Below are 14,573 nucleotides of genomic sequence, written 5' to 3' on the forward strand. Positions count from 1 at the left end.
AAATTTCATGACAGCAACACATCTCAAAAAAGTTGGGACAGGGGCAATAAGAGGCTGGAAAAGTTAAAGGTACAAAAAAGGGAACAGCTGGAGGACCAAATTGCAACTCATTAGGTCAATTGGCAATAGGTCATTAACATGACTGGGTATAAAAAGAGCATCTTGGAGTGGCAGCGGCTCTCAGAAGTAAAGATGGGAAGAGGATCACCAATCCCCCTAATTCTGCGCCGACAAATAGTGGAGCAATATCAGAAAGGAGTTCGACGGTGTAAAATTGCAAAGAGCTTGAACATATCATCATCTACAGTGCATAATATCATCAAAAGATTCAGAGAATCTGGAAGAATCTCTGTGCGTAAGGGTCAAAGCCGGAAAACCATACTGGATGCCCATGATCTTCGGGCCCTTAGACGGCACTGCATCACATACAGGCATGCTTCTGTATTGGAAATCACAAAATGGGCTCAGGAATATTTCCAGAGAACATTATCTGTGAACACAATTCACCGTGCCATCCGCTGTTGCCAGCTAAAACTCTATAGTTCAAAGAAGAAGCCATATCTAAACATGATCCAGAAGCGCAGACGTCTTCTCTGGGCCAAGGCTCATTTAAAATGGACTGTGGCAAAGTGGAAAACTGTTCTGTGGTCAGACGAATCAAAATTTGAAGTTCTTTATGGAAATCAGGGACGCCGTGTCATTCGGACTAAAGAGGAGAAGGACGACCCAAGTTGTTATCAGTGCTCAGTTCAGAAGCCTGCATCTCTGATGGTATGGGGTTGCATTAGTGCGTGTGGCATGGGCAGCTTGCACATCTGGAAAGACACCATCAATGCTGAAAGGTATATCCAGGTTCTAGAGCAACATATGCTCCCATCCAGACGACGTCTCTTTCAGGGAAGACCTTGCATTTTCCAACATGACAATGCCAAACCACATACTGCATCAATTACAGCATCATGGCTGCGTAGAAGAAGGGTCCGGGTACTGAACTGGCCAGCCTGCAGTCCAGATCTTTCACCCATAGAAAACATTTGGCGCATCATAAAACGGAAGATACGACAAAAAAGACCTAAGACAGTTGAGCAACTAGAATCCTACATTAGACAAGAATGGGTTAACATTCCTATCCCTAAACTTGAGCAACTTGTCTCCTCAGTCCCCAGACGTTTACAGACTGTTGTAAAGAGAAAAGGGGATGTCTCACAGTGGTAAACATGGCCTTGTCCCAACTTTTTTGAGACGTGTTGTTGACATGAAATTTAAAATCACCTAATTTTTCTCTTTAAATGATACATTTTCTCAGTTTAAACATTTGATATGTCATCTATGTTCTATTCTGAATAAAATATGGAATTTTGAAACTTCCACATCATTGCATTCCATTTTTATTTACAATTTGTGCTTTGTCCCAATTTTTTTGGAATCGGGGTTGTAAGTCCAGAGAAAATAAGCTTATGTAATATAATTCTCTGCAAACGCAGAGCTCCCTTGGTAATGGTACTTGAATGTAATCTGCTAAATGGACATGGCCACATGCTGTTTATGTTGAGGAAGGGAGTGAAACATGACATTCCGGCTCTGTGCTATCAGGGGTAATTTGGGAAAATTACACAGATGCTTTATCTTGTCGGGAACGGTCTGCGAAATCCCTTACGCATTACGTCGCGAACTTGGTTTGGTCAAATGAATATTTTAACAAGCAATGACCAGAAAATCAGGGTCTCCAGAGACTCCTGAATCGACCAGTTGACAGTATCTGATGTTTCGGACTCAGACGAAGTTGACCGGAAATGCTGGCGTGCCTTCTAACAGGGTAACGACCAGACTGAAGCAATGATGAACAGCACTGGATTCTGAGCAGACATTCATTTTAATTTGCTGATTTGGTTTGTCGAAAGATAATGAGTGAGTGTTATAGCGTATGAGTAACAGCATTTTTGTAATCTTCAAACCGTTGTGTGCTCTGTGGCGTGAGCATTGTCATCTTCAAGGAGACCATGCTCATTAGGATAAAAACGTTTCATAAAATATTCACTGAATATTTTTCGTCAAATCTGGTCTTAATGGACAAACTATGCTATTTCAGGTTTTGTTTTTTTGTTTTGTTTTTTTAGATATAAAGTCCATTTTCAGTACTGTGCAAAAGTCTTGGGCACATGTAAAGAAATGCTGTAGATCAAAAAAATAGCTTAAAAATAATGAAATGAAATGTTTCAACATTACAAAATGCTGTAAGCAGTAAGTCATAATCAATGAAACAAAGTCGGTATTTGGTGTGAGACGACCCTTTGCTTTAAAAAGAAATAAATAGTAGTGTCAGGTCCAGTGAGTGCAGTTTTATGCAGAAATGAGCTGTTGGTTTTACTGAGCGTCTTACAGAACCAGCCACAGTTCTTCTGGACGCTTTGACTGTCACGCTCGCGTCTTCATTTTGCACCAAAACCCAGCCGCCTTCATTATGTTTTCTTTTTTAATTTGAAAAGTGCTCTTCTAGGGCGGCACGGTGGTGTAGTGGTTAGCGCTGTCGGCTCACAGCAAGAAGGTCCGGGTTCGAGCCCCGGGGCCGGCGAGGGCCTTTCTGTGTGGAGTTTGCATGTTCTCCCCGTGTCCGCGTGGGTTTCCTCCGGGTGCTCCGGTTTCCCCCACAGTCCAAAGACATGCAGGTTAGGTTAACTGGTGACTCTAAATTGACCGTAGGTGTGAATGTGAGTGTGAATGGTTGTCTATGTCTAATGGCCCTTTTCCACTACCCTTTTTCAGCTCACTTCAGCCCGACATGGCTCGCGTTTCGACTACCTCAGAACAGCACGACTCAGCTCGCTTCAGCCCTGCTTAGCACCCAAAACTCGCACGGTTTTGGAGTGGGGCTGAAGCGAGCCAAACCGAGCTGAGTGGGGCTAGGGGCGTGAGGAGACACTCCCCTGTGCACTGATTGGTGAGGAGGAGTGTCCTCACACGCCCACACACGCCCTGCGAGCACGCTGGGATCTGTAAACACCGTAAACCCGGAAGAAGGAGAATTACGAGAATTTCTGAAGCCTTATGCGCCTCGCCTCATCTATACGCTCTTGCCAGTATCTGTTGGCGTTGTCGGTGACAACAAGCCACAGAACCAAGACCAGCAACACTAACGACTCCATGTCCTCCATGTTTATTGTTTACTATCCGGGTCGTGAGACTACCGCTTAAAAGATCACTGATGTCACTGTTTGGGCCGCCTAATGACATCACGTGACGTCCACCCACTTTCGCTAACTCCACCCAATGTGTCCACCCACTTCCAGCCAGCACGGTTCAGCGCGGTTGTAGTCGAAATGCAACTCCAACAGCCTCACTCAGCTCGACTCAGCCCAACTCAGCACCGCACGGCTCAGCCCAACCCAGCCGCGTTGGTAGTGGAAAAGCGGCATATGTGTCAGCCCTGTGATGACCTGGCGACTTGTCCAGGGTGTACCCCGCCTCTCGCCTGTAGTCAGCTGGGATAGGCTCCTGCGACCCTGTAGAACAGGATAAAGCGGCTAGAGATAATGAGATGAGATGAAGTGCTCTCTTATGTAATATGCTGCTCAGATACAAACACTTTTTTATTTTTTCTGTAACATTTAATTTTGTGCTGGAAAAAATACGAACGTTTGGAACTCTAAAATGTTTTTGTACCGACTCGATAATGTCGAAGTCATCAAATAGAAATCGATAAAGTTGTATGAAAAAGAAAAGAAATGAGGGCGTCGAAGACTTTTGCACAGTCCTGTGTATATTTTTGTTGAATGATGTGATTGTTCAATGGAATTTGTATTTTTCATGCAGCAAAAGCATCTGGAACTGGAGAGGACAGAAAAATGGTTGAAGATGCTGAAAAGCTGGGACAAGTACAAGAACAGTGAGAAGGTTTGTTTGTGTGTGTTTGTTTCGCTGTTTGGGCTTTTACATTTTAAAAAAAAAAGCCCTGATGAATGATTTAATCATCCAGAACTGATAGCTTAAAATAAAGAGGATTTGGATATACTTGTACATTTCCACCATTTCAGGTTTAAGGAAAGTATAAACTGGTGTAATAATATTTTCTGCTCTGCAGTTGAGACGCGTGTGTGTGTGTCAGCTGTGGCGATTTCAAAAACTCAGCCGGATGGTGGATATTTAACTGCTTCTGCATTAGTGTCCAGTAAACACACACACAAAACCAGGACATTTTCAGTATAATCCTTTTACAGGTTGAATATTTTGACCTGTCAGTCTGCTTGCGGTTGAACGCATCTGCAGCTTCCACACATCACGACCCAATTTCAGTCCTTAAAGGAACAGTCCACCGTACTTCCATAATGAAATATGCTCTTATCTGAATTGAGACGAGCTGCTCCGTACCTCTCCGAGCTTTGCGCGACCTCCCAGTCAGTCAGACGCGCTGTCACTCCTGTTAGCAATGTAGCTAGGCTCAGCATGGCCAATGGTATTTTTTGGGGCTGTAGTTAGATGCGACCAAACTCTTCCACGTTTTTCCTGTTTACATAGGTTTATATGAGCAGTGACACAAATTGAAACGTAGCGATTTTCTATGCTATGGAAAGTCCGCACTATAATGACAGGCGTACTAACACCTTCTGCGTGCTTCGGCAGCGCATTGATATCTGAGCTCCGTACCAATGCGCTGCCGAAGCGCGCAGAAGGTGTTAGTACGCCGGTCATTATAGTGCGGACTTTCCATAGCATAGAAAATCGCCACGTTTCAATTTGTGTAACTGAACTTGTTTCATGTCACTGGTCATATAAACCTATGTAAACAGGAAAAACGCGGAAGAGTTTGGTCACATCTAACTACAGCCCCAAAAAATACCATTGGCCATGCTGAGCCTAGCTACATTGCTAACAGGAGTGACAGCGCGTCGGACTGACTGGGAGGTCGCGCAAAGCTCGGAGAGGTACGGATCAGCTCATCTCAATTCAGATAAGAGCATATTTCATTATGGAAGTACGGTGGACTGTTCCTTTAAGGCAAAGATGTGATCTTTGATGATGCCACTGAACATGCTGTGATTACAGTACAATTTCAACTCTTAGGCCAATTATTACGACGGTGTATTTGGGCTTTTGTAGGGAAAAATTACGGAGCTGAGGGAAAGTGGTAATATTCAGAGGAAAACTCAGAATTTCCAAGATTAAAGGCCTAAATTTGCAAGAAAAACTGATTTTCTAAGATTATAAAGTCATAAATTTGCAAGGAAAAAAAAGCAGATATACTCTGAAATCAAAGTTATAAATTTATGGAGGGGGAAAAAAAAGGTTAAAAATTACAGAGCTGGGGAGGGGTGATAGTACAAGACAAAAAAAAAAAACCCTTCAAGAACATTTCCGAGATTGTAAAGTCATAAATCTCTGAGAAAACAATCACATGCTTCCCTGCTGCAGTGCTTTCTCGGAAATCTCATCTCATCTCATTATCTGTAGCCGCTTTATCCTTCTACAGGGTCACAGGCAAGCTGGAGCCTATCCCAGCTGACTACGGGCGAAAGGCAGGGTACACCCTGGACAAGTCGCCAGGTCATCACAGGGCTGACACATAGACACAGACAACCATTCACACTCACATTCACACCTACGCTCAATTTAGAGTCACCAGTTAACCTAACCTGCATGTCTTTGGACTGTGGGGGAAACCGGAGCACCCGGAGGAAACCCACGCAGACACGGGGAGAACATGCAAACTCCACACAGAAAGGCCCTCGCCGGCCCCGGGGCTCGAACCCGGACCTTCTTGCTGTGAGGTGACAGCGCTAACCACTACACCACCGTGCCGCCCTGCTTTCTCGGAAATGTAGGAGAAAATTTGCTTGATTGATTGAGTTTATCTATCTCTCGCTCTCTCTCTCTAAGGAAAAACTGCACATGCTTTTACTCTCAGCTCAGCCGTGATGTTGAGCCGGAAAAGTGAATCGATGTGGTTCCTCGACCAAAAAAAGAAAATAAAAAAACAATTTTTCTAAGTTTTTTTTTTTTTTTTTAACCTAGTAAATTTATGACTTGATAACCCTCAGATATTCTCTGAGAATTTATTTTTTTATTTTTTGGGGAAATTTATGACTTGGTAATGCTGAGCGTTTTTTTTTTTTTAAATATAATTTTTTTTTTTTTAAAGGAATACCCCTCCCTTGTCCCAGCTTCGTAATTTTACTTCCGAACTGAATTTTTTTTTAACCTACACTGGCCCTAATATGCTGCTGTAAAATTCCTGAATATCTGACGATATCCCTGGACCAGATACGATACAAGGCGATTTAGTTGAATAGCCTCCATTCAAAAATGTGTCCTAACCAAATCGTCCGAATATTACACTCTTAGTATTTATTCACTTTCTAATGATCACCGCCATTAACGTTATGTTTAAACATGTTAGATTTGGCTCTTTGTTGTATGCCTATTTAACCTCTTTAGGTCAGAATATTTATTCACACAAGCCTCATCTTCTTTGACCAAGTGTGTGTGTGTGTGTACTGAATTTTTAACAGTAACTAGCGGAAAATGAGCGCTCTGCTGAATCTATAATGCTGTGTGTGTGTGTGTCCCATGTGAATGCTACAGCACTACTTTTGGGCACTTGAGGGCACGGTAAGACAGTGGGTTAGTGTGGAAATAGCAATGAGAAGGAGAGACGAGAGATAATCCTCCACACATTGCATCATGGTACCAAACATCCCGTGGCTCTTCTTCCAGTTGTTCCGACACAGGTTTAGTCCCCTAATGAGCAAACCAGAGGCAACAGTGGCAAGGAAACACTCCCGAAGACGACACGAGGAGCCAGAGTCAAAAATTGAGCATCTTCAGGGTGACACTGGACAGTGGGATTTTCACATGAACCTTATTAATGAAAGTATAATAGTGCTTGGGTTATAAAAAGCAAATACAAGTCAGATTAACCGTCTTGATAATATACAGGATATTACGTGTCGGTATGTTTGCCAGAGTCTTAATATGAGCCGAGACTAATATCGTAGCTTATAAAGTAATAATCACAGAGGCAGCTTTTGGAAAGTGTCAGTCACTGAGGCTTCGGGAAAAGGTTTTTCACTGTGACAGGAACGTGAATTGTACAAGCAAAATGGCGGCGTGAAAAAGCAGCAGGAACCACGCTAGTGTCAGGTTTGGAGGCAGGTCTGGAGGCAGAGAAAGCCCATGGCAGGGAGCGTGTCTTAGGATCACACACGAATGAGTGTGGATTATACACCGTGACCGGTGGTCACAAAAGTATACACGGTGTCTACTGAAGTATAAGTACAGATCCTTGTGGAAAAGAAAAAAAAAAAACTCTCGTAAAAGTACAGGCTCTGAAATGTACGCAAAGTGTCAAAGTAAAAATTAACCCTTAGAAGGACATTTCTTTTGGCAGTTTCTGTGCCACGCTAACTTGATCTCGCGTAATATATCTGAGGAGTCTATGGAATCAATTTTGTGCCAAAATGTTCATACAATACTTTTGAAATATCAAACAAAAACGACAAATCAAAATACAAAAAAACAAAAAAAAAGTCAATTTTTTTAGACTGGCAAACAAATTATTCGTGTAATCGTGCATAATATCAGTCTATTACTCTTCAGAAACCTTTTATTTTTGTTCCGCGTCTTTCTCAGTTTTGTTTGACGTAATTTATTTTGGTTGCGATTCCAGCTCTCTCGTTTGCGCTCCCTGACTTTTTGCTTGCAGTTTTGGCACAAACTTCCCGTGTGGGTGGGCTGTCCAGGAATGCATTCCCATTGGCTAACTGGTGTTTGACTGACAGCTACGCTCAGCGATTTCCCCCGGAGGCTGTTGCGGCCATTTCCTACTCGGATTCTGGCGGACTGTTTGACGAGTGACCGATCCATTGACGGTAAACAAGGATGGAGTGGACTTCAGTGGCGACTATGATATTGAATTTACACTTTGTTGAGTTAATTCAATATCATAGTCGCTACTGAAGTCCACTCGATCCTTGTTTACCGTCAATGGATCGGTCACTCGTTAAACAGTCCGCCAGAATCCGAGTAGGGAATGGCTGAGCGTAGCTGTCAGTCAAACACAAGTTAGCCAATGGGAATGCATTCCTGGACAGCCCACCCACACGTGAAGTTTGTGCCAAAACTGCAAGCAAAAAGTCAGGGAGCGCAAACGAGAAAGCTGGAATCGCAACCAAAATAAATTGTAAGTTGGCATTTAGAGTGAGGGCACACAATTTTACCTTTCCATCCTTGCTTTAAAATTGTGATTTTCGGCATACACAAATAATGATGGCACAAAATCTGGACTGCTTGAGTCAAGCGAGACCTCTCCTACAAACAAAATTGCATGCAAAGCTAAGTTAACATGCTAACAATATTCATTACATTGTGTAACTATGACCCAGCTAATCAGACAAACGTTACCAAAGTATTTTGCTACATCAATAAACGAAGACTAGAAAGAATAAAAAAGAAAGGTTTAATAAATAGCCTGATCTTACCTGTGATGAAGTGGGCGCTGCAAACCCGCGCATTTTTGATAGTGCTTTCATCCCAGTCTACACGTTTGATGGCTTGTAGCCATAGACGTCGGCGATTTTTTTGGAATGGGTGAGATCCTGCTGGAATTCTGAACATTTTAACCCCATCACTGCTACGATTCTGACACCCGAAAACACAACAACTAGGCATTTCTGAGTCTTTTTTGAGTCCAGGCTGCGCGCGCAATTTCCTCTTGCGTATGAATGACGTTTACTGCAAAGGGGTCTATATAGATAGTTTTCACATGACGTCACAGAGTCGGGGATTCTCTAGTGGCGGCCATCTTGGGGGTCAAGCTTACCGTACGGGTGACTGAGCACACATTGTAACGCGCGAGTACAAAGTCTTCAAAAGAACCCAAGCAGGCTATTTAAAGCTAGCAATGGTGCACACCTGTTGTATTCATGGCTGTCGTAATAGGTCAGATGATGAAGTCAAGCGGAGCTTTTATGGAATTCCCACTGTACGGGAGCACGAAGGCGAGCAAACAAACTCAGCATACAAAGGAGAAATCTATGGCTTGCGAGAATCAACTGCAAGGATTATCAGCCTTCCAAACACAGCAAAGTCTGCTCCGATCATTTTATAAGTGGTAAGTTGTTTAAATAAACAATCAATTGTGTTTGTTTGTTTTTGGAAACCAAAACATCATGAGAACAATCTCTGGAGAATGCCTAACTGGAACCGCTGAGTGTACATTTACATTGTAATGTACACTTAATATCGCTCGTTTGTCACGTTTCTATTTGAAACTTGTCACTTCACTCACGCAAGGGTCATTTTTGAAAAACATTTTAGGTCTATTCTGTATGATTTGATTTGTGTTTGGGATGCAAACAGTGCGCCTTTTGGCGGATGCCGCCTGAATCGCGCAGATCCGATTTTTTTTTAGGGGGGGCGTTGGAGTGTCTGATTATAATTTCAAAGTAAATTCTGTATTAAAATTACTAAATAAGCAAATCCGTTACAGTCCATGAAACAGGAAGTATAAGGATGAGGAAAAAAACAGTTTAAATCGCTTAAATCGCAAAGCTGCGCACATTTGCGCAGTCCTGCACACCGCTCGGGCTGCACAAATGTGCGTAGCTTTGCGATTTAAACTGTTTTTTTCCTCATCCTTATACTTCCTGTTTCATGGACTGTAACGGATTTGCTTATTTAGTAATTTTAATACAGAATTTACTTTGAAATTATAATCAGACACTCCAACGCCCCCCCTAAAAAAAAAAAAAATCGGATCTGCGTGATTCAGGCGGCATCCGCCAAAAGGCGCGCTGTGAATATATAAAGTTGTATATATCAGACAGCCTTTCAAGTTTGATGAAGTCAGTTTCAGGCTTTGGAGCAGGCTTTGGCAGTTTCAGGCTTTGGCAGCCCTGCATAGTCACTTGAAAATGCATCTTTGTCCACTTCGTAGGGGTCAATTCCCCCAATCAAGGCCAGTTTGGCTGCATACCGTTGTCATGAGCTGTTGTCTAATGTATCTATATACTTCTGTTTGCTTGATTTTGCCGACATTGATCTTTATTTTAGAAAACTGACTATATAACTTCATAAATTCGTCCGAGATAGCGTAGCTAGTAGTGGCGATGGTTCGTTTTGTTTGCCCCCCAAGATGGCAGCTGGGGGGCGTTCCCCGGAATGCCGTGACGTCAGTGAAAACTATCTATAGGGCACTGTATAGTGGAGACACCATTTTGTAGTGCTGTCCGTGCTGAAAGAAATCAAATTAAAAGTCTCAAATTTGATTTAATAAAAGACAGCAGCAAAGAAGAAAGTATTCAGCCTTGATTTAAAAAGAGCTGAAAGCTGCAGGTACTTCCATATCTCGGTAGGCTGAGTGGTATGCTGGGGCACCTCTTGCCAGCAGACCAGGATATCCAGAGGGAACTTGTGCGGTTCAGTGTTGACCTGACCATCCCCAGCTTCAAGGAGGGAGAGAGCATCGTGGAGTGGTGGGGTCATGTCTTCGACAGACCAGACAAGTACCCCTCCCTGGGTGCACTGGTTAAGTGTTGTCTCTCCATCTTTCATGGACCTAGAGTCGAGTCCTCATTTAGTATGATGAATGATGTAATTGATCAAAGGAGTGGCAACATGAATGTGGAAACATTTAATGCAGTACAGACGGTCAAGTACACGCTGATGTCCAGGGGGAAGACAGCTATGCAGCTCTTTAGAAGGGAGGACGTGAAGTTTGGGGAAGTGGACAGAACATTGTGCAAGAACATTAACTCTGCAGCAGCCACATACAAACACCAGCAGAGGGTGAACAAGGAGGAAAAGCAGCAGAGCAAGTATGGCTCTCAAGCAACTTGCAGTGCTCAGCAGGCCATGAAACCGACTGCTGAAGGAGAGAAGCGGGCAAGGCTGAAACATGTGGCAACTCGGCGAAAGCGGGCCATGGAGACACTGGTGGTCCAGGCAAATAAAAGGAAAAAATGATCACTATTCCTTGTGTGTTCCACTTTCTTCATTCTATTATTCGCATTTTTTTCCAGGGCATAATTTCACTATAACTACATGTATTTGTACTGTATGTCCTTGTGCAAATGTCAATACAGTATACTTAGTAAGGAGGCTATAATATTTATTCTGGGGGAGGACCCCCCCCCAAACAAAATAAAACAACACCAGAGGCCACGTCACCACTCGCGCACCCTTCTCACCTTTTTCACCCCGACCCGTTTTCATGCCTGTTAAAAGGTCACAGGTCAAGATTACTGTGAGGTCCCGTCCGTGCGTGCGTCTGTCCCGAAACCTTGTGAACATAATATCTCAAAGGCTAATGAAAGGAATTTCACCAAACTTTCACCATTGGTGCGCTTTGGGACAAACATGAACTGATTAGATTTTGAGGTTTAAAGGTCACAGGACAAGATTACTGTGAGGTCAAATGTCCATCCCCAAATCACAACTTAAGGCGTGTAGTCTACCAGGCGGAGGCATCCCCATCGACGCCGTTGGCATAGAGTTCTATCTAGTTGATCGCTATTTTGTCACTGTTGTAGCAAGTTCTGAGTGTTTGAAATATGCTCTGTAATATATCAGTCCATATGTCAAAGCAATGGCCGTAAACGAGATTCGTTGAGACCTGTGCGAGACATCGTAGGACGGAAGTAAAACGTACAGCGGAAATCAAAGTGACCAACATCTGCCAACGTTGTCAAAAGACGCGCACGCCCTCTTTCGAATGCTGATGTAATCAAGCCGGAAGTTTTGTTTGTTTTGATAGCAATCAGGAATGTTTGTAAAAAGTAGGCAGTAATCGTCATTTAAACTCGTTTCTGTGCAATATTTCGTTTGGAAAACAGTTTTCAAAATGGCGACACTGACACCTGGCTGACGCTTCACGTTTCGAAGTCTCGCACAAGTCTCGTGAAGATCGCGCGGATAAGCGACGCCTGCCGTGGACCAAACGAACTAAATTCAACACGGCTAAAAACTGAATAGGCTGATGAGTATAATATTTAATTGCACTTAGTTGCCAATATGAGTCACGATATAAGGTTACTAAAACCGAAAACGTACTTGAATAACACGTTAATTAAGAAATAAAGCCAGTTTAAAAATGACTTGAGTTCTCCTTTAAAACTGAAATAACGAGCCTGATTTTGAAAATGTAAGGATTTGAAAGTACAAACATCCGTGTTAAAATGTAGCGAGTAAAAGTAAAAAGTTGTCAGGAAAAATAAATACTCAAAGTACAGTGGTCAGTTTCCCAAAAGCCTCTTAAAACTAAGAGTATCTTAACTAGGAGAGAGAGTGTTCATTGTGCTGCTCGTTCTACCATTTAACGATGATCTTTGTGTTACGATGCTTTTGGAGGAAACTCAGCACAGATACCTGAAAACTCAAAGTGCAGTACCAAAGTATTTGTACTTCATTACTTCCAACTGTTGATCATGACGCAACAACCACCTTAGAGCAGTCTGGATTGGATGGAAGGTAAATGTCTAGTGTTTCCAGTCTGTATTTTAGGTAACATGGGGCATATATGCTAATCATGGTTCGAGAGGAAGTGATGTATACACACAGTGTTGTAGTCGAGTCACTAAACCTCGAGTCTGAGTCCAGTCTCAAGTCCCCAGCGTTCAAGTCCAAGTCATTAAAAAAAAAAATTGAGTCGAGTCCAAGACTCCAACCGCACCATTTGACGGTGGCTGTTTTAGCACTATTAACATTAGTTTGTTCCTGAACATGGCGTATGAACAGGTGAATGTGCTTCTCGTTGTCAGGGAGTGTGAAGTATTCTGTCAGAGATGGTTGAGAGACGGATGTAAGTGCAGAAGGTGTTTATTAATCCAAATGAAGACGGTAAACAATCCAGAACGGCAGGCAAAATCGTTAAACGGTGAAACGGGCAATAGGTCGAGCGAGACACGAACAGGCTATCGTAGACTCGGCAGAATCAAAGACGAGAAACAGGAAATCAGGGATCAGGAAACCAAACAAGGAAATAAGGCTCAGTAATGTTTCAGCAACCCAACTCAATACTTCACAAAGTAAGCGTGTTTTCACAGTTTCTATATAGGCGCGCTGATTGCACCTTAATCCTGTGCAGGTGTGAGTCGTTTATGGCGCACGCGAGAGTCCGCTTGGTGCACGCGCTGTCCGGAGCGCGCCCGAGAGTCTATCTGATGCATACGCCAAGGTGCGCAGGTGTGACACTCTTACATGAAATTAGTACAAAATTAATGTAGATATAAATATCTTATGCCAAATTATTATGGCATGTTATAAAAAATAAAGAAAAAATCCGAGTCCTAATGCAGTTAATGCACGAGTCCAAGTCCGAGTCATCGGTGTTCAAGTCCGAGTCGAGTCACGAGTCCTTAAAATTAGGGCACTAGTCGGACTCGAGTACTACAAGCCTGCATACACAAATATAAACTTTTGTTAAACTGTTCATGTGTATAGACCCACGTCGTCAGCTTAACCCCAACTGGCTAGAAAAGTTGCCCCGACATACTGTTCGGTTTAAAACCGCCCCAGTTCTGTGCTGAGCAGGAGAGAGAGAACATCAGCAACTGCAGCATTTTCATCGAAAAGAGGATGACGGTGATTTGAATTGCTTATCGTACTAACAGTGTGTGTCTCGAAGAGCCATATGCATCCCGTATATATCCCGAGCAAAAATATCCCTGATTGTAATGTTTAGTGTTTAATCATACGATGACTCAGGCAGCATGAACAGTGTTTCCTGTAAAGCTGAAATGAAACCTAGACGCGTCTAGTGTGATTTTTAGTACAGGAGATGGAGCAATAAGCGCCGATCCGCTCATGCGAACTACTTATAAAGCCGATGTATTGTTTCACATTGTGGTACAAGCTCATCATACAGCTGTTTGTTTTATTGTTCAGCGAGATGTGCTAGAGTTCTGATTCTAACAAAACTCTGTGTGTGTGTGTGTGTGCAGCTGGTAAGGAGGATCTATAAAGGAATCCCACTACAGCTTCGAGGACAGGTCTGGTGTCTCCTCCTTGACGTCCCTAAAATCAAAGAGGAGAAGAAGGACTTCTACGAGGTACACACACACCAACACACACCTCCCTGCATGCTTATTAAAGGAAAAGTCCATGCTGTAATACATTAAAGGAGAACTGAAGTCATTTTTAAACTTGCTTTATTTCTTAATTAACGTGTGATTCAATTACGTTTTTGGCTTTAGTAGCCTTATATCGTGACTCATATTGGCAACTAATCGCAATTAAATATTATACTTAATCAGCCTGTTTGGATTTTAGCCATGTTGAATTTAGTTCGTTTGGTCCACGGCAGGCGTCGCTTATCCGCATGATCTTCACGAGACTTGTGCGAGACTTCGAAACGTGAAGTGTCAGCCAGGTGTCAGTGCCGCCATTTTGAAAACCGTTTTCCAAATGAAATATTGCACAAAAACGAGTCTAAATGACGATTACTGCCGACTTTTTTCAAACTTTCCTGATTGCTATCAAAACAAACAAAACTTCCGGCTTGATTACATCAGCATTCGAAAGAGGGCGTGCAACATTTTGACAATGTTGGCAGATGTTGGTCACTTTCCCTGTGTCCGAAATCG

At 42.9% G+C, this 14,573-nt stretch overlaps 1 protein-coding gene across 5 annotated transcripts in view; it reads left to right on the forward strand.

The window, feature by feature from the left end:
- Nucleotides 1-14,573, forward strand: part of usp6nl (USP6 N-terminal like) — a 218,867-nt gene that overhangs the window by 151,245 nt on the left and 53,049 nt on the right. For all 5 annotated transcript variants that reach the window (XM_060903023.1, XM_060903020.1, XM_060903024.1 and 2 more), the window contains 2 exons: nucleotides 3,811-3,891; nucleotides 13,932-14,039. In XM_060903023.1, the coding sequence (XP_060759006.1) occupies nucleotides 3,811-3,891; nucleotides 13,932-14,039 (189 nt within the window). The remainder of the gene's footprint in view (nucleotides 1-3,810; nucleotides 3,892-13,931; nucleotides 14,040-14,573) is intronic.

The sequence above is a fragment of the Neoarius graeffei genome, chromosome 21 (assembly GCF_027579695.1).
Source record: "Neoarius graeffei isolate fNeoGra1 chromosome 21, fNeoGra1.pri, whole genome shotgun sequence".
In the NCBI taxonomy this organism is placed as follows: domain Eukaryota; kingdom Metazoa; phylum Chordata; class Actinopteri; order Siluriformes; family Ariidae; genus Neoarius; species Neoarius graeffei.